The sequence below is a fragment of the Platalea leucorodia genome (genome assembly GCF_965183815.1).
Source record: "Platalea leucorodia genome assembly, chromosome: 1".
Classification (NCBI taxonomy): domain Eukaryota; kingdom Metazoa; phylum Chordata; class Aves; order Pelecaniformes; family Threskiornithidae; genus Platalea; species Platalea leucorodia.
Window position 1 is genome coordinate 136,819,474 of NC_138823.1, and position 20,798 is coordinate 136,840,271.

Sequence of the window (20,798 nt, forward strand, 5' to 3'; positions counted from 1 at the left end):
TTGTTTTTTAATGAAATAATGTTGTTACTGTGTTTTCTAACTTAGTTTCCTTCTCTTTTTGTTTCCTTTTTAGTTATGTTTCGCTTATACGATACAGATGGAAATGGATACCTGGATAGTTCGGTAATGTTTTTTATGTATTTTAATGCATTGTAAGAGTATGTCATAATGGCGTACCTATACAAAACTACATTAATCCAAATCAAGTTTATATTTATCCTGAATTAATAGAAGCAGTATAAATTATAGTTGATAAAAAGTCATCCATTTTGGAAGTAACTCTTGAGTTTTCTTTTCCATTAAGCTGCTACTTCTACAACTGTATAAATTTTCAAATGCTGACACTGCTATCGTGGAGTCCTATTCTATAGTCTTCTGAGTTTTAATCGTATTACTGTAGGGGGCACATGAATATGATTCTTAAAATTCTAGTGTGCCACTTGGAGATGTGTATGAAAGCACCATTTGTAAAGATTTCATTAAAAGGGAAAATTGTAAGAGTCACACAGTGGATGTTTGTGGAGAAATGTCAGAACTTCCATGTTGTTATTAAGAACAGAGGAACTATATTAAAGATAAAGTTTTGAAGGGTAGCTCAACCAAATATTTGAAGGAAAATCAGAGATATAGTAATCATTTAAAAAATGTAACTAACTGTATCGTAGCTACTAATAGCTTCTAATATAGCTATATTTCTGTTAGGTAACAGAAAGAAGTATTTTATTGGCAGCTTCGCCCCCCCCTTCTGCCCCCCCTTCTGCCCCCCCTTCTGCCCCCCCTTCTGCCCCCCCTTCTGCCCCCCCTTCTGCCCCCCCTTTTTCCCTTTTTCCCTTTTTCCCTTTTTCCCTTTTTCCCTTTTTCCCTTTTTCCCCTTTTTCCCCTTTTTCCCCTTTTTCCCCTTTTTCCCCTTTTTCCCCTTTTTCCCCTTTTTCCCCTTTTTCCCCTTTTTCCCCTTTTTCCCCTTTTTCCCCTTTTTCCCCTTTTTCCCCTTTTTTCCCTTTTTTCCCTTTTTTCCCTTTTTTCCCTTTTTTCCCTTTTTTCCCTTTTTCCCCACTTTTCTTCTTTTGTATCTCCCTGAAGTAAGACAGCATAGATTGGATTGGTAAAGAAGAGAAGGTGATTCCTATAACTGACAGAGGAATAGGGAAGTTAAGTTATATGGACGTATAAAGTAAATACTGTATCATAGTTTTAGGCAATACAAAATATGAATTAGATAACTAGTGCGTAGTATATACACATGAGAATTCTGAATGGTTCTAGATAAGCATTTGAGCATGTTTACAAATGAAACTGTGTATATGAATATGGACGAGCACTAGTGATATGTCATCAAGGGAAATTACAGCACTGTAATGGTAAGAAGATACCTCTCTATTAGTTTATACTGTCCACTTTATGCCTTATTTCCGTTAGAAAGTTGTGAATTCTACAATTGCTGTCAAAAAAATAGTTTGTTAGAGTGCTGGAGTTTAAAGGATCTTACATCATTATATCACAGGGTGGACTTCAGATCATGAAACCAATGATCAACTAGGAAGGAAGACTCTATTACTACTTTCAACCCAGAGACTGTGCTTTGGTTCTGGGGCTGTATTTCACCTCCCTGCATGCTTTGTGGTCCATGCCTGATGTTTTGTTAGTGAAGCGGATTCACGTAAAAGTAGACAGCTTCCAAATGTAAAGGACGTTTCATTAGGAGCATTGAGAGAACAATGTCACTGAATGCAGTATGTGTGAATTATAAGTTGCTTGCAGTAGAATTTGTCTTTATAATATTGCATTAAATATTATCATTCTTTTTCGTTCATCTGTAGGAGCTAGAAAATATCATTGCTCAAATGATGCATGTTGCAGAATACCTTGAATGGGATGTGACTGAACTAAGTCCAGTAAGTATCTATTTTATCACAAGTTTTTAATGTTGCTAGAGATGGTGTTCAATAATTTTGTGATACTTCATGTCAACATGTGATTCTACATATTAGTAAGATAGAAATAAGAATAGTCTGTGCTCCACTATGACACTGTCAATTAGCACTTTTATGAGTTTTTCTGATGAGATCTGATCTGTGAAACATTCTTGCTACAGTTTAAGGCTTTTCTTCAGTGCATGTAATAATTAACATTTGTAACACAACTGGTTTGTCTCTGAAGGTTTCTTAAAAGTAACTACCTCTTATTTGTATTGTACATAGTAAATACACAACAGGACACAACTTGGTTTGGGAGATTTAGGTGACAATAAAATGTAAATGGGAATATGGCCCTTCATTTTCTGAACTGTCATTACTCATTTTACTACAGGTGTCATACAAATAATATTTTCCTTACTTTTTGCATGTGGATGAGGGAATTGGAGATCTGCACATGTTCTAACAAGAAGTTGTTGTATTAGAATATGGAATTTATGAGATTTTTCATTAAACTGTGTAGATCCTTCATGAAATGATGGAAGAAATTGACTATGATCATGATGGCACTGTTTCTCTAGAAGAGTGGATCCAAGGAGGAATGACAACAATCCCACTCTTGGTCCTCCTTGGGTTAGAGAATGTGAGTATTAACATAAAAGTGTCAAGTTTCTGCTTACATGTCAGCTGTGGCCCTCAGGTTAGTTTCTGTGTGGCCTGTATGAAGAATGGCTTTTCTTTGCTTTTCTTTACTATGGCTGAGTGATATGCAAAGCGAAGAAGTGTGTCTTCAAAGTCAGAGGTACATTAGCATGTTTGAAGCAACCCCAAATGAGCCAGCTCTAGAGCTGGAGGCTTTAAAAAACTGATTAATTTGTCCTGTTCACAGCATATTGTTAATTCCTAGCTGCAGTAGTATCTGTTAAGAATGTTTTACTGCCCATGTGTACATTACAGCTGGCTTGGAGCACTCTAGGCTTCTCAGCATGGTGCTGTGTTCTGTGTCCTAACCATACTGAGTCACAGGACAATCTAGGTTGGAAGGAACTTCTGGAGTTCATCTGATCCAGCCTCTTATTAAAGGCAGGGCCACAGACTGAGTAATCCAGGGCCCTGTCAAGCCCAGTCCTGAATAATTCCAGTGAGGTGGATTCCACCAGTTCTGCGGGCAACCAATCCCAGTGTTAATTGTTCTCAAGGGAAAGAGCTTTTTTCTTAGGCACAGATGAAATTTCTTCTGTGGCAATTATTGCCTGTTGGCTCTTGTCCTGTCACAATACATCCTTGTGAAGATAGGTCTTCCATCTCTGTAACTACCTTAATAAACTATACTACGTAGCAATATCAAAGAGAACACTTACACCAAAGGATAGAGCGCTATGAAAGAAGAGCTTATGTTCTGTACATTTACAACTTCACATTAAAGATAAGACAGATGTAATATGATCAATTTTATACCAGTTCAACACAGCTGTTTTAACACTGGCATGTTGCCAGTGCCACCTGCTGTCCTGTATTTGAGCTAATTTTGAGCACATGTATCTTAGCATATGTTTCAAATGCTTTTCTGTTATTTGAGAGAAAACATTTTTATTTAATATTTTCTGAAGTCTTTTTCAGATATCGAGGTGAAATAATAAATAATATTTACTTCCCCATATACTGCTACAGCCTGAACAAAACCTAGACTGTTGTAGTTGCTCTATGGTATTTTATTTGCACAAAGAATGGTCAGACTGAGACTTTCCATAGCGAAATATGCAACAAAACAGTGCATTTAGCAGAAGATCTAAAATTATCACAAAATCTTCTTAATCAAATTACCAGCTAAATATCTATCCTATATTGAGGATAACTTTCAGTACATTTGGATCACTGTAAGTACTAGTTCCCTAATTCTGCATGTGTGACTGAGTAACAAAAATGTTAAATTACTTCCCTGTCATCAAACAACAGATCTTTGTCAGGCTGAATTCCATTATTTCCACAGAATTACTCTAAACAAAGGGCAGCAAATGCTCTCAAGCAATCAGTATAGCAGATAACTGGTAGTCATTTTCAGTACAGATTTTTCTTTTCTGACAGGCAGTGTAGATGTTATGGGAGTATTTTTCAGTGTCTACACTTCATTCTTTCTAAATTTAAAACTCCTTAAATTCTGTGATAAGTTAATGCAGATCCTTCTGTAGAGGTTTATTTTCATATTAAAACAAAAGCAATTAGAAAGAAGCTACGGAAATGTATGTTATCAGACATTTTATCCTTCTGAGTATTTTTACTAGTTATTAGATAATTTATCTTGCTGTGCATAGCTTTACTATGGAAATAATAAAAATACATAAACAGTGATGAAAATTCTGTAGTCTGCTATCAGCATGGGTCAGTGTTTCTGTCATCAAGAGTATTCAAGAGTATTCTTTTGAAGAGACATAAATGTACAGCTTTGAAAAAATATTATAGTGGTATGCAAAATATGCTTTTGCCTAATAAGCATAGTTTTATTACTTGAAAGTTGGAGTAAAATGGATGGGGTGGCTTTTAATGCTTTTTTAATATTTTACTTTACCGTGAATGAAGTCAATTACCTACAGAACTGTGCAAGCTGAATTGCTAATCATTTGTTAATGATTTACTAGGAAATGATGCCATCCTCTAAAAGGGCTCCCATTTTTCATGTTAAACCATTCGCATAATATGTAGAGAAAAGCCAGATTTTTAAATTTTCCATCAAACAAGTTACTACTACTGTTTGTACACAGTTCTAAATGATCAGATTTAAGTGTATTTTCGGAGTCTGAAAAGTTAAATCAAGAAAGTTAAAACTGTAGTGCCTGTCCATCATTATTTTGTGTAAACTGATAGCATGGTTTTGATGGTTTTATAGCATCTAATTTATTACCCAAGCTCTTCATTCCAGTGCATCATTCCCATTACTGGAATGCTGTTATTTCTTTTTACATGGTCTTGTTACATTTTGCAAAACCAGCTTCCCAGGACTCTGCTTTTTGGCTCTCTTTCTCTCTCGTTTTAGTTATGATAATGAAAAGTAAGATAAGAGTCTTTTGGACTCAGTAATCAAATAGTAAAGTTCTGACATATTAAAGTTTTCCACAGGCTGATTAGTATGTGAAAATAAAGGGCATAACCTACTGGCTTATGCTGCTTAGACAAGTCCAGGTAGTCTTCACATGTTGAAAATAAGCAAAAAAAACCAAAAAACAAAAACCAAACAAACAAAAAAAACCAACCAAACAATTCTCTCACCTTCTTTTAACTTTAGCCAACTATGCTTTGGTGTATGCTGAACTCAGGCATTGATGAAATTTTACATCCAAGAGATCAGTTTCAGAGATTGTCCAGTATGATAGTGGCAAAGAATTGTCACTGTAGTTTATTTTTAAAAAAATTATGATACCAGTGAAGTCTTTGTTTTGGGTTGGGGTCCATTAACTTACTGTAATGTACTTAACTCTTGTATAGAGCTTGTACAAACAATACAAGATTCTCAGCTGGTGTAATTTGTTATGCTAATATCAGTGAAGCCATGATAATTTATTTCAGCTGAAGATTTGTTGTAGTACCTTCAGAATTCAGCTACGTTGTTTGTACTTAATCTGTAGGTTCCTTTAAGAGCTATATAAAAAGGTCAGATATCATGTAAAAGTTGTATATTACATTTAAAGCCTTTCAATCAGTTTTTATTACATACTTTATTCAATGCTTTAGCTACAATAATAGAAAAAAAATTAAAGAAGCATTTAAGTGAAATATGGAACTATATTATACAAAAATAAAAGAATAAACAAGTTAGTGTGTATAAACAATGGGGTTGAGATAGCCTAATCTTTCACAGGTTTGTGGTCTTTGCCCTCTGACTTCATCAGTAATCCCCTTCTGAAAGACATAGGAGTATTAGGTTGTTGTTACAAATATTAGCCAGCCAGCTATTGCCAACTTAAAAGAAGTAACAAGGAAATCTGCCTGACTTTCCTTCTGAGCTCACTCGCTCTCTCTGCCCCGCCTCCCCCCAGCCCTTTCTCTAGACTTTCATGAAACTTCTAGTGCCCTTTCAAATTTAACTGAGATTACTAAATTAATTTAAAAGTTTCTGAAGCAGTTTAGAGTCATGTAGATAAAGGGACAAAGAGCATAAATAAGTCTCATTTCTCTAGGAAATCAACCTAAATATCCAGTTTATCTTACTGGGTTTTATGCTTTCTATTTCCTCCTAGAACTTGAGTTTAGAGTTGCTGTGAACTCAGAAATACAGAGAGTTTTATCTCTGGGACAGTTCCAGGATAGAAACAATGTATTCTTATTTAGGTGCTTTTCAAGGCAATTGGTGTGCTAAACAAACAATTTCAGAACAACATGAGGAATTTAAATAAGAACTTAATTGGTTCTTATTCTATAGGGGTGCTGTGATATACATACTATTTGGACATTTGTTTTGCAAGATAAGACCTTGGAATTGTGTATGTGTATAATTCATTTGTACTTGGATGACTACTTTTTCCACTTAGCAGTGGTCGAATGTGTTCTGTACTGCACCTACTGAAACTTTTGTCTTTCAAGACCCATAATTCTTAGTCTGAGGTTTAGTTGTGCCAGTTTCATGGAAGTTGTCCAAGAAATTCTTTCATGAAAAGTGAGAATTTCATGAAGAAAAAAAAATTATGTAACTATAGAGGAAATTGTTATTTATATGGTGCAATTTTTAATAATAAATGTATGAGGTAGAGTTTTTTGCTGAGTGTCACACTTCAGTCTGCAATTTTCACAGTCCTCATCAACTTTCCAAATTTATTTTTGCTCCTTAAGGCAATAGTTTGTTTGTCTCCCATCCAAACACAGATTGGATAGAGATGTCCCTGCATTACTCCTTCTGGTTGATAATTAACACGTTTGGGAAGTGGGCTATTGCATACTAGTGACCACTAGGCTATTTATTCTACTCCTCCACAGTAGAAACCTTCAAAGTTCCTGACCTTTTTATTTCATTCTGCATTAATTTAAGTAGATCAACATTGTCAGTGAAGTTTGAGATCCTAGCATTGCTTCCGATGTCCTTTGTAATCTGGACACAAAAAGCCGCTTAATGACAGTTTGCCCCTGAGGGTTTTTGTCAGCCGTGAACATTGTACTGTGCTCTTCGCTAGGAGTTCCTGACTCGTACAATATTATTCCACTCCGTTCTGATAAATGTGCTTGATTTCTCTTCTAAAATAATTCCATGCCAGATATTTTGTTCACACCTGTGGTTTAACCCCAGCCGGCAACTAAGCACCACACAGCCACTCACTCACTTCTCCCACCCCAGTGGGGTGGGGGAGAGAACTGGAAGGGTGAAAGTCAGAAAGCTCGTGGGTTGAGATAAGAACAGTTTAATAATTGAAGTAAAATGAAATAGAATAGTAGTAGTAGCAGCAGCAATAATAATAATAATATAATAATACAATAATAATACACAAAGCAAGTGATACACAATACAATTGCTCACCACCCACCGACCGATGCCCAGCCCATCCCTGAGCAGTGATCGCTGCCCCCTGGCCAACTCCCCCAGTGTATATACTGAGCATGATGTCATATGGTATGGAAGAGCCCTTTGGCCAGTTTGGATCAGCTGTCCTGGCTCTGCTCCCTCCCAGCTTCTTATGCACCTGGCAGAGCATGGGAAGCTGAAAAGTCCTTGACTAGCGTAAACTCTACTCAGCAAGAACCAAAACATCAGTGTTTTACCAACATTACTCTCATCCTAAATCCAAACCACAACACTATACCAGCTACTAAGAAGAAAATTAACTCTATCCCAGCTGAAACCAGGACAACACTTGTAACAGATCATTAGTACCACCCCTGTCAGTGATTGTACAAAAAGTAGGTATAAACTGCAAGTTCACAAGTGCTAGTGTTTAAAAAAATCCCGTTACAGGAGTGGAAAGTATTTTATTCCTTGTTCACTGGCCACTAGGTGTCACAGTTGCACTGTATCTGGTACCGTACAGTTGCTGAAATGCAGCCCTAAGGCGAGAGAGAAATTGAACAACAGTAAATGCTTCGTGAAGTCATTAATAATCTGAAACCAGGCCACTATGCCTTTCTTTTAAGTCACCAATTGTAATTTTCAACCCATTTCACCTTTTAAATCAAGGTAAATGTCAATGGGACAAACACATTTGTGTTGAAGTATGACTATGCTTCAATTAAATCACAAGGAAATAGAGTTTTATTTTGGATCCTTAAGGAGCAAATATTGTGCTTTTACACTCAAAGAGTTTAAAAGGTAACTCTTTTTTAACCTTTCTGATTAAATATGGCATGGAATACTCAAATGTGAATCCACACTTGGGAAATAGTGCTTCTTACATTGTATATTACATTATTGTTGGCTTACTTCTTGAGCTCTGCGTACGTGAAAGTGGAACCAAACTGGGAACTTGCAAACATTTGCAAGTCTGCTGTGTGACCTGTCGCACCATGAGGAGTCCCTCTCAGACTGTGGTCTGAAATGATTGTTTAATACCTACGCAGTTCCGTAGAGTTGTATTTCGTTCATTCAGCGAGGAATGAGGGCAATCTGGCTTTTTATTGTCCCCAGTAATATTTTTGTAAGTCCTGTCTGAATTCTGGCAGGTGAGTTTTCTAAAAGGCTGAAGTGCTGATGAGCCATATGCTATTTCCATATGTACATAGGGCAAAACCAAGCCCTTGCTAGAAGAAGCTGTAGCTTACCCTCTTTGTGCCAGCTCCCTACCAGCTGGGAAGCGGATTTACCCTGAGTAATAATGGGAGCTGTTTTACCAGTATCCTTTCACAGCATTGCCAGCAGAGGGGGTAATGTTAATGCTTTGTGAGACTTCATAGCAGAAGCTGCTAAAAAAGTGCACATCTGTTTTCTTGACAGTGCTGTCTACTTTTATGCTGTGCTAGCTCCCGCTTCTTCGCAGGAAGTTTGCAAATGCCTTTCCTTACTACAATCCTGCTTTTCCTTTTGCCTCTAGGTTGGTAAAAGGCCAGGAGAAGTCAGGAGTAACTCTAACCTGTTCTGTGTATAAGGTGTAAAGTAAATGGTATTTCATGCAGGTATACAAATTTACCATTATTTAAAATGTAATTTCTGCAGGATTTCAGTCTCTGCAGATGACAGGTGACTATCAATTTAGGGGCAGGGAAACTTCATAGTGTGGCTAATTATGAAGCTTGTTTAAACAAATTAATTTCCCCTCCTGTGCTCCCTTTTCTATGCTGTCGTTTTCTCATGTGCGTATTAATGCTTATGCATTTCTGGATGATCAGGATAGTACACTGGTGAGTGCTTGCATGAAGGCTGGGGAAGTGATTTTTTTTCTTTTCCCCCCGCTTCTTCCTTTCTCCAGCACATACACTGAGACACACACAAAATATCTTGGAAGTTAGAAGTGAGGAGCCCTCCCGAATAGCTTGTCTTTTGAGTCAGGTTAGTCCCTCTCCAGTTGAACCAGAACAGATTTAGAACCCCCTCTCCCCAAACCAAATTGAACAAAACCAAACCTGACATGAATTCTTTGCTGAGAGCCACCAAAGGAATGTAGAACGTAACTGCATTTGTTTTAATAGGAGGTGCTGCATGGTTTAGTGGACACTCTTCTAGCCTCCCCACTGACTGAACAATATCCAAAGATCAGTCATAAAAATATCTTCAAGTCATGTAAATGTTTTTAAAAGAAATGAAAACAAAATAACAGTAGGCAGTGAAAGAATAACTTAGCAGACTCGCTAACGTCCTTTTCCCTTGGTTGCTTGTTATTGACTCTTCTCATAGAAAAGACTGAGCATGCTGGTATTTCAGACACTCTAGCTATTGTAAGAGGGGATACTTGCTAGGATGAAAATTTATCAGTGATTTCATTACCTTTTTTAAGTCTCAGAATCTAGAGTTTTGTGCTTGAAACCTTAAGATCTCTTTGGCTACCTTTATTTACAAATATCTAAAAAGCTGAAGTAAATTAATATTAAACCAGATTAGGGATGTGTAGCTAAATTCTGTGACTACATAGGATTTTCCACTAATTCTAAGGCTGACTCTTTCATGGTTGACTTGCTTTTTAAGCCAGGTCCTTTTGGAAATCAAATCCATGGTAGAAGGGTCAGGACCATAAGTTAAGAGAACCGTTGTTAACAAAATAAATGTTACTATTGTCATTATGTGCTAAAGTCTGTGTATGGCATATGGAGGCTTCATTTTCAGTGATGTATAATGAAGTGAGGAAGAGATTTTTACTGTACCTGCCCTGCTTTGAGATCTTCTTAATGACTGTTTGTTTTTAAACTCTTTCTCAGGATATGGAAGCAAAATGAGTGAATGTCAGTAAATGCACTAATGTGTCAGAATTGTGGATTTTATTCATACTTAAAGACTTGCATTGAGGGGGCTTTGTTTCACATTATGTCTTTTTTTTTTTCTTGGCAGTGTTTTAAAAAGTTATGTGCATGCATAATCATATGCAGCACTTTATTGCTTATTTTTGGCAGTGCACAAGAGCAAAAATTTAATTTGCTATTTTCCAAAAGTGCATTGTGTTTATGTAATGGATTTGCATCAGTTGCAGTCTGTAACACAGTTAAGTGTTTTAATTGGCAGAACACCCACATCAAGACTTGTTTGTTTTTCTGATAAGGAAAATGCCAGCTAAGTTAGTCCATATGTTCTGTTCAAATAAGAAGCGACATATTCACATGTAATGGCCATTCTTTAAAAATAAAATTAAAATGAAAAAGTAACACAAAACTAATGTGGAAGAGGGGCAAGTTTATGCATAATTATGAATTTTTGTTAATTTTCAGAAATCGCAAATATTTTGCTAAGGAAAGCTGGTCAGCTTGCATTTTAAGTGCTTGTGGTTTATGACTGTATCTGTTGATGACCTGAGTAATGTTAAAATAGAAGTGTACATTGTTTACTGTTTTTTCTCAGAAGGATTTACATGGTCCTTATTGTCTAGTGAATAATTGTCTACTTTCACAAGACTTGAAACACATACTATATTGTAGTTTAACAATATTTTAAAATTGTGTGGAATGTGGTAGTAAGGTGGAAAGAAAATTAAAAGTTGCAGAGCTCCATTTAATGAAATACATTCTCTTCAGCTGCCAGTCATGAAGGAGCTTGACAGGCTTCTAGTGCTCCACAGCTGCAGAATCTATTTCTGCTTCTTCAGGGGAAATTGGAAAACTTCCATGCTCTTTGCCAGCCTGAGAATCCCACATTAGGCATCTGCTCTCCCCTTTCTGTAGAAAGGGGACCCTGACATTGCCCAGCTGTCAGAGATGGCATTTGAACTCCTGCTGATAATATCGGGGGAACTCCACTTAGGCTCTGATCCTGATATCTCAGAGGAAGAATACTCCAGCTGACTTCAGTTCCTTTTGTTTCTAGGTAATTTGTAGGAATTATTCAAAGTTATGTTCTGGCTAGGACCTGGCTTTGAACCAAACATTCTTAATTTCTTGGAGTGCTGATTTTCCTTCAGGATTTTTTTTCCCCCCACAAGGATGAAGTCGTCTTCTTCATCTTTGACTCATTAATGGCTAACTCTCAGCATAGAGCAATACTGATTTTTAAGGACCTAACTCATGCAGTATACACTAATGTAGGACAAAACTGAATTTTTATTAAAATTTATGTCCTGACTTACACTGACTGTCCTTATCAGTGAAAGCCATCGTATTATTGAAGATCTAGTCAGGAGTATTGTATATACATGATGACAAGTAGTAGTAGTAGTTTGATGTGAGAAATCAGAAACTGGATGAGAACCAGCTGTTGATGTGGCTTCTGAGAACCAGAGGTTGATGTGGCTTCTGAGAACCAGAGGTTGATGCGGCTTCCTTTAGCTATGTGACAATTTCTTTTTTGTTCATGAAACGACCAAGAAGACTGTAGTGTTTCAGTAATGCATAATCAAGAATCAAACTACTGCAGCCCATTTCCAGCTGACAGACATTTTATCTATTTGATATTTTGTCTATTTGATAGCCTTTGTTCCTTTGGATGTTATATTTGGTAAAAAATAAATTAAAAAAGAAATCAAGTGGTATTACTTTAGGCTAATCGATTTTTTTTTAAATCAAAACCTCTGATGATTGCAAAAAGGAAAAAGTCTGATGGCCACACTTGCCAAGAAACCTGGTGTTTACAGAATTAATTTAACATCTGTACCAAGTGCCCATAATTTTAAAAACGTTCTAATAACAGTGAGGTCTCAGACTGATTCCATTAAGAAGGAAGTGGAGAATCATGCAACTGAAAGCTTACTTTTGTAAATGTAAATGATTTGATAATATTTTAGTTGTATGCGTAAGTTACAATGGGCCCCTGAGTTCTAAGTGCTGATCAGTTGATCAGTCTATTCATGCAAGAATTGAGTATAGTGCTACAGCTAACTGAAAAACATGGGCTTAAATGTAAGGAATTCAATTTTTGAAGAAGGGGTCCGGGATGTAAATCTCACCCTTAAATACTTGCTTTTTGATAGACTATCAGCAGTAGATTAACATAAATTAAAGCTGGCAGTAGGTCTTATTGTGGTGTGGTTAGATTTCCCACTTAACATATGTTGATACATGTCCCTAATTCTAAGGGTCATTAAGACTATCTCTAGTTTTAAAAAATCCTTTCTGTTGTTTGTTTTGAGGAGTTTTACCTTCTGACCTACAGCACCTTTATTTTTAGAATTAGTCTAGAACAAATTTTAGTTAGTTTTAATACTAGGTGTAATTTAATATCAGCCTAGATTTATTGCTAGCAATGTGTTGCAGTGGTGACAGCAGCCTGATTTTTTTCTGAGTCGTTTTTGAAACACATGGATGTCCATGAGCTTCTGAAGAATTTTTTATTATATCATTGCCTGTGTATTTAGAATGATTATACTGTGATCTGGTGCAGAGTATTAAACAAAGTAACAGCTTGTCTTTTATGTTCTTGAGTCAATCTCCAATTTTTATTGGCACTTATATATTTCATTGTTTATTTTATTAAGTGAAATCTGTTTCTTTTATGTCCTGTGCAGAATGTGAAAGATGATGGGCAGCATGTATGGAGACTGAAACACTTTAACAAGCCTGCCTACTGTAATCTTTGTTTGAACATGCTAATCGGAGTAGGCAAGCAAGGTCTCTGCTGTTCTTGTGAGTATAAGCTTTTCAATGTCCATTTGCATACATGTCTATTCCTAGAAATGTTGTGCTCACTGCATAACAAAGAACTAGTAGCTTCCTGGTATGAAACCATTTCCAGAACAATGCTGTTTCTCCCCTCGTCTTCTATGCTTGAATGCTCAAGGTTCCATTTTTAATTTTTCAGGATATTGGGCTTTCAAAGCTGTTTGAGGGAGTTTTCTCTATTATAATAGCTCTTAGTGTTAGTTCTCTTTGGAGTCTGCCTCTTTTCCTTTTTTTTTTTTTTTTTTTTCTTAGCAAGTATCATGCTTAAATTTCAACCTTATATTTTTGTTATTCCTCTTTTGTATTTATTAGTAATTATTCATGTTCTTTAATAGGTATCAACTTGACTAACATTTAAGTCCCATATTTGTTTATTCAAATTTTGCACAGAATTCTTGTTTTGTTAATTGTGAAGGGTAAAATCCCAGTTTCTCAGAAATCAATTTTCTGTAACACTTCTAAAGTTTTGCATGTTTATTTGGTTGTCATAAATCTCAGTCTTGCCATCCTTTCACGTATTAACTGATTATAGATTTTAAGGTAGAGTAACACAGAAAAACTACTGCATCTAATTTGACCTTCATTAGACTATTAGATGCATTTACTACAGTTGAATTCCTTGAGTTATATCTATGTATCTCCTAATAATCTGTGTTTGACCAGCACATCACCTGTATCTTGAGAAACCAAATCTTGCCAAAAGATACCTTGTCTCTGTTTGAATGTTTCAAGAGATGGATGATCCATATCTTTCTTTTGTGGTGTGTTCCAATGATTAATCATCTCTTTTTAAGACCTATTTTCTGATTTGAATATGTCTGGTAGACAGTTCCAATGATTGGTTCGTGTTATGCCCTACTTCATTAGATTAATGAGATCTTTAGTACCCACTGTATTCTTCTCATGATGGTATCAAGTCACCTTTCATTGTTCTTTTTGATAAATTAATCAGTTTCTTAGTGTAACTTACTTTCTCCATTTTTGGTATGAAAGATAGCCCATCACAGCTGATTAGGACCTTTCTGCCTCTACAGTTCTATTGATTTAATTTGAGATTAGTCTGAATGAATGAGGGTTTTGGAATTGACCATTTCTTTCTCCTCTGGGCCACAGATCTCTTTAAAACATACTTCAGATGTAAATCCTCCACATATGCATTTTCACATTGTATAATTTCATTCACAATACTATGAAATGAGAGAGAGACATTTATTAAAATTCAAAGTGGAATATATATATATATATATATATAAATATACATATAAAATGCTGAATTGACTATTAGATCTTGAAATGTTACATTCTATAATATTCTTTTATGTCAGACTGATGTAAACTTGATCCTTCTGAGGGAATATAAGACCCATATATGTTTGAAAGAGAAAATTCTATTGAGCAAATAATGTAGATGATCACCTTCAGGAGTTATCAGAAATGTGTAGACGAGTTACATGAAGTAAACTGCCCCCAAAAGACCAGCCTTGCAAGTGCTGTAATTTTCTCTGCTGCAATGTACCTCCTTAAAATTCATTCGTTATTGTGCTTGGCATTTATTTGGTGAGAACAACAGTCCCAGAGTATCTGAAGAACATGCACACGTTCCTTTCAGTTACTTCATGCAGCAAGGGGCATTAGTCTACTTACAAAACTATTACACTATTTCCTTATCTTGCTAGAGCTGCTTCTCCAATATATTTTCAAAGCATCACTATAGATTTCATTATTTGCATTTTAGATTGTGTGGGAGGAAAAAAAAAAAAAAAGGAAACTGCAGGGGGCCTCACCATCCCTCCATGGTCCAATCAACAATGTTACTCCCTGCAGTTTGTCTGATTAATGGCTGCGCCTCCCACTGGGTTTGTGTAATAGGTGCAAGCAAGGTGTTTAGAAGTACTTTGTGCTTAATTGCTCTCGAGGTCAAAAGCGTGAGACATATACCACGCAGGGAGAAATTCATTCTCAGTTTTTAATAGTTGACTCTATTGAATGCAGGTATAAGCTGTAGCATTATTTCCTCATCTAGGCACAGTTGTATAGTTGAAGTCAGGAGAGCTTTGCATTGTACCCTGACATTTGTATGTTTTCCAAATGCAGATAGTGTGATCTTTACAGACCTCATCAACAATAGTAGTTACCTAAAACTGGTGTGGAGGGAAAAAAAAGCTTCTCAGGAGTTGGTATTTGGGAAAGTAAGAGTTAAAGTTGGGGTGATTACATGGAGAGCATGAAAACAATTGCTATCTGAAAATGAACTAATCAGCCATTTAAGATTTATAAATCGATAGAAGGACCAACATAAATTCATTGGCTTTTATTTTTGTGCTTGCCAGCTGCTCTCATGCCTATAGTTTGTAAAATATAGATTTTTTTTCTACTAGCAAATGACACCAAACCATTTGGCAGTCACCAATTTGTCTTTAATATTTTTGTCATTTGGGAATTATTTTGAAAAAATTTGGTGAGCTCTGATTTAATTAAGCCTTTCCTGTTATGCAATGATAGTGTATTCTTGGATTTCTCACTTGCATAATATTTCCTGTTCTAATTGGCCTTTTGTATTCCATGGAAAAAGCAGTTTAGTTTGAGTTTTCATTGACTGATTGGATTGATTATATAGAGATGGCATGCTGGTAATGTTTTTTGTTTCATAAGAAGGTAGTCAGAAACACCATTGCCTCAACATCTATTAATGTGTTTCTTTTTTCAGTTTGCAAGTATACAGTCCATGAACGCTGTGTGGCAAGAGCTCCCGCATCTTGCATCAAAACCTATGTGAAGTCCAAAAAGAATACTGATGTAAGTTTGGGGTAGCATTAACGTTGCCATGTATCTGTTAATTTAGTAACTCTATGTATATCCACACTTTTCTTTTGCAGGTGATGCACCATTTCTGGGTAGAAGGAAATTGTCCAACAAAATGTGATAAGTGTCACAAAACCATAAAATGTTACCAAGGTTTGACTGGACTTCACTGTGTTTGGTGTCAGATCACAGTAAGTATACTGTAGTAAAACCTTTAGCACAGGTTAGAGAGACAAAAATCTCCGTATCTTTTTTATAGCCTCATAATTCAAAGAGTCTCATTCAGTTTTGTCATCAGGAATGGATAGTGTGTGTTTAAGAAACAGTATATGCAGAATATTCATAGGAGTCCTTAATTGTTGCAAGCAAATGCGCTTAAAGGTGTACTCTGCTTCAAGATAATATACAAACAGAAATAATATATGTCATTCTAAAGAGCAGAATTCCCAATCAACATTACAGAAAGATTATAAAGGAGTTTTCAGTACCAGGGAAAGTCAAGGTCACTGTGACAATAGGGCAAAATCCTAATTTGTGGTGTACTGACAGGCAAATGAAATTGAGGACATCTGGTAGGATACAGTGATTTCAAGTGTCCGGGAATAATAGCAGAGATATCTTGATAATATACTAATCTGTGCACCAAGTCTAATATATACAACTTTTGTGCCCTCCTTATTCAGCAGGAACCAATAACTGGAACTAATGACATTCAAGGAACACTGCCCTTATAAGTGAGATCTTCATGCTAGAAGGAGCAATGCCAGTATTTCTGTTCCTAGCCAGGGCAGGATTTAAATCTATGTGGGGAGAGATTCAGCCGCCTTCTAGGGTTTTTGCTTTTTTGCTGATATCATTATTATTATTGTTATTGTTGTGGAACAGCAAGCTGTTTGTTCAGTGTTTTAAATAATAATACGAGACTGAGGCATTAGTGAATGTTTGTTTTCAACATACAAGTTTGGATGTTTTATGACATATTTTCTTAACACAAGAATACAAAATATGAAACATCATCAAAGAAAATAGATCCAGGATACTTTCAGTGATAAGCTGTTATGATTACTTATAAACCAATATTTCAGAAGAAACCAAATATGTAGTCCAGATTGCTGTCAAAATTTGGATAATTTATGTAGAGAGTAAGACACCCAATCCAAAATTTTTGCATGCAGATAATTAAATTTAGGCAATGGCTATCTGTGTTTAGATAGATAAATAAGAGTGTTCTGCTCTAGATACAGAAGTGTTTACATCTGTATAATACATGTATATCATTCAAGAAATACATATTTTGTAAGGCTCCCTCTTAAAGTCAAAGGAAGTTGCAAATTCTGTAGCTCCTGAGAAAAATTATTTTCCAATTATTTCATGTGAATCTGGATCAGATTTGTAAAGGTGTTTTACTTCTGGAAGATATGCATCAAAATTTAGAGGACTTCTGTAAGAAATGATATTCACTGAGCAAATCCCGAGAAATGATTTATCATTGAAGTCACTGTGAAGGAAGAGGCTAAATTATTTTGAAAATACCTTAGGTGCTTGTGTGCATATTTAAATGCTTAAATATCTATCAAAATTCCAATTAAAAATGGGCCTATGTTTTTTGACAGCCACAATTGAAAATGTTGGCACTGAGGTTTACAATTTTGCAATTGTATTTCCATCAGTAATTTAAAGATTCTTATTTTCTGTAAAAATAATGTTGTATTTTCAAAATAACTTTATTAAGCTTTTTATTTAATTTTTATGGCTTCAGGTGTAAATTAGACACATAAGTGAAAAATGAGTATTTTTAAAGTTTAAAAATACTGCAAATGATTTGTTTTTCAATTTCCCATTCACTTTTCTTGCAGTTCTGTGTATTCTATATATTCTATTGCAATAACTTCCTTTGCTAATAATAACAGTAATAATAGTAATAACTTTATTAGTGAAAAAACAGTGTTTTAAATTTCTAACAGATAATTGATTTTTGAATGGATATTCTGTAGTTATATAATTATCATCAATTCCTTCATACGTTTTCAACTCCTTGTACAACAACACATTTAGGGCTTGTTGCTGACATATTTTTGTAACGTAAGAGGATGCTAGTTATTATGCAACTAATTCTGAGCCTCTTTCATGCATTTTACATATCTCTCCTTTTTACAACTTAATAGGGTCACTTCTAATGTCAAATAACTGAATCAAATCCTGAAATTTAGAGATGTTTTTCACTAAGGAGGCTTGTTATACTGAATTCTCAGCCAGGCCCATGATTCCCTCTTCCATATACTCTGTAGTTCTCTACCACAGTCTTGTAAATGTTTTTTTTTTTCCTCGTTTTGTCTCCAGCAAATATGCGTATTCCTACTTCACAGGCATCTGGTTGTGAGGGAGGCAATATTCTAAAGGAACTAGGTTTGGAGTAAGGGTGTTTTAGGGAAACGTATTTAAAATCAGCTAAAATATTTTTTTGAGAAGAGATGCATATTATTTTATTTCATTGTGTCAAAGTGTTATTTTCATTAAAGCTACATATCTTCTACCATTTCTGTTGTCTGCTATGCACCAATTCTGTTGTCAAAGATCAGCAGAGACTAATAAGAAGATTAAGCTATTTTTTTCGTAGATAAGTTTGCATGCCACCGAGTAGCAAAGCTGCTAATTACCACTGAATGTGTGAAGATACTTTTATTTGATGTAGCACGGCCTGGTGTGCATTAATTATGGTACAAGTAGCCTTACCACTGAGGCAGAGAATTAGCATGAAAAATGATTTAGATTACAGGGCTACCAAAATACCCTCACAATAAGGCTTTAATACTCAGAGTAAATCGAAACTCGTTAGACTTTTATTTTCTGTTGCTAAGTAACTGCCTGAAAAGGTAACTTTGCAGTATAAATGAATATGGACAAGGCTAATATTAGGTGCCGTTCAGTTCAAAATTCAGAAATGTTATGACAACATTAACTGTTCCAGATAACTTTATGAAGACCCTATTACCAGTAAAGCTTATATACATCAGCAACTGGTACAATTTTACTGTAATTTTAATAGAGTTCATACTGACATAGTTAAATCATCTAAGGGAAAATGAATCAGTCATTGGAAAAATGTGATTTACAGATGCAGACATTGAACTACAGATTTTATAACAGCTATTGAACCTGTTGAACTAATGCTGTATGCTACCTATTATACTAGTTAAATCACTTGTTAAATAAGATTTTAATTCAAAATTTTTGATATTTATTATCCTGGTTATTTTTCTGTAATGCAAATATACATATCTTCTCAAAAAATAAAGTATTCATCTCTCTGGGAAATGCATGTTACCTGAAGAACTTAATGCACAGTTTATTGAATTAATGCAGAAATAGAATTGTAGAATCATTTAGGTTGGAAAAGACCTTTAAGATCATCAAGTCCAAAATAATAAACTTTCACCAAATTTCACAACATGAAGTTGTATTTTATTGTGGCTATCTCAATTAATATTGTGAAGAATACCAGTTAAATGTGAATGCTTTACATGATATAGGCACACAACTGTGCTTTTGTATTGTGTGGCTGGATATATATGTTGAAATATTCTGTTTAGAGACATTTGAATTGAGTTAAATCCTAAAGTATCAACAAGAACTCGTGATTGGTAATGCAAAATATTTCAATAAATAGATCACTATTTGTTGGCATTTTATGTTGATGTTATATACACATTTTTAGTAGTAGTTTAGGTTCTTCAGCAGTCAGTGGAAGCCTGAACATTGATTCAATCAAGACCAAAATTTCCCCAATATAGCTTAAAGCTCTTAGATATTCCTACATTATTCTCTTATTTCATATATATTTTCATAGATATTACAGCATCACAATTGAATCAGTAGTGACTTTATCAGCTTCAGGTGGGAAGCAGAGTTAGACCAGTAATACCAAAGGCTGCCCTGAATTACCCCAGATTGCCCACTAGTAGTAAAACAGAAGTTCCTGGCTCAGTGCAAGAAGCTGTCTTCTGAAATGAAGGTTTTGATCACCAATAACACTACGCTGACCTTACTGTACTGCCATGCAATGTTGTCATTCGGTGTGCTGGACCACATGTACAATTTCCAAACTGGAAAATATTTTGATCCACTGTTCTTTCCTTCAATATAAAGTCATTGGTTTTGACAATCCTAAGAGGCTTTCCACTGCAGAGTGGTTCAATTTCCTTGTAGTACTTTAGTAATAGTTAGATTAGTTAAACTCACGCTATTCTAGGATGCCTATTTTCTTAGACTGTAGTAGTAAAATGTCGAAGTTGAATCTTCATTTTCTGTCTTCCTGTAGTTGCATAACAAATGTGCTTCACATCTAAAACCTGAATGTGACTGTGGACCTTTGAAGGACCATATTTTACCACCCACATCAATCTGCCCAGTAGTATTGGTGAGTTGTCCGTATGTTTATTTCAGATGTAATCCTCTGTCATAGGTAACGGCCAAAACGATGCTGGGACTGACTGCCAGAGTATTTGTTAATTCATAGAACTGTGTGAACCTTAAACACAATGGGTAATCCTGGCTGATGAGTTTATAGGCACAAGCGTGCTTTATGCTCTGCATATTGCATTTTCCTTCATGTGAGAATGGTCTTTCTGTAGGGCGTATTATAACTGAAGCTGACTCAGGTTTTATCGCTGACTCAGGTTTTATCACTTACTCAGACTGTACTTACCAGAAACTGTATAGGCAGAACACTTCTACATTTTACATCTTTTATAGATCCAACTTCCCAGAATAATGAAGTTATTCTTATGGACAGTTTTTGCTTGGGATGCATATTGTATATCTGCAATGCTGAGGTCTCTGATCTAAGCCGGAGGTTACCTAGAATGATGACACTGGTCT

General features: G+C 35.5%; 1 protein-coding gene across 1 annotated transcript in view; it reads left to right on the forward strand.

Moving 5' to 3' along the window:
- The window catches only part of DGKB (diacylglycerol kinase beta), a gene marked incomplete at both ends in the record, with an annotated part of 334,114 nt that overhangs the window by 67,754 nt on the left and 245,562 nt on the right, over nt 1-20,798 (forward strand). The window contains 7 exon segments of the mRNA XM_082329956.1: nt 74-123; nt 1,818-1,892; nt 2,437-2,556; nt 12,965-13,082; nt 15,826-15,914; nt 15,995-16,111; nt 20,239-20,337. Coding sequence (XP_082186082.1) covers nt 74-123; nt 1,818-1,892; nt 2,437-2,556; nt 12,965-13,082; nt 15,826-15,914; nt 15,995-16,111; nt 20,239-20,337 — 668 coding nt within the window.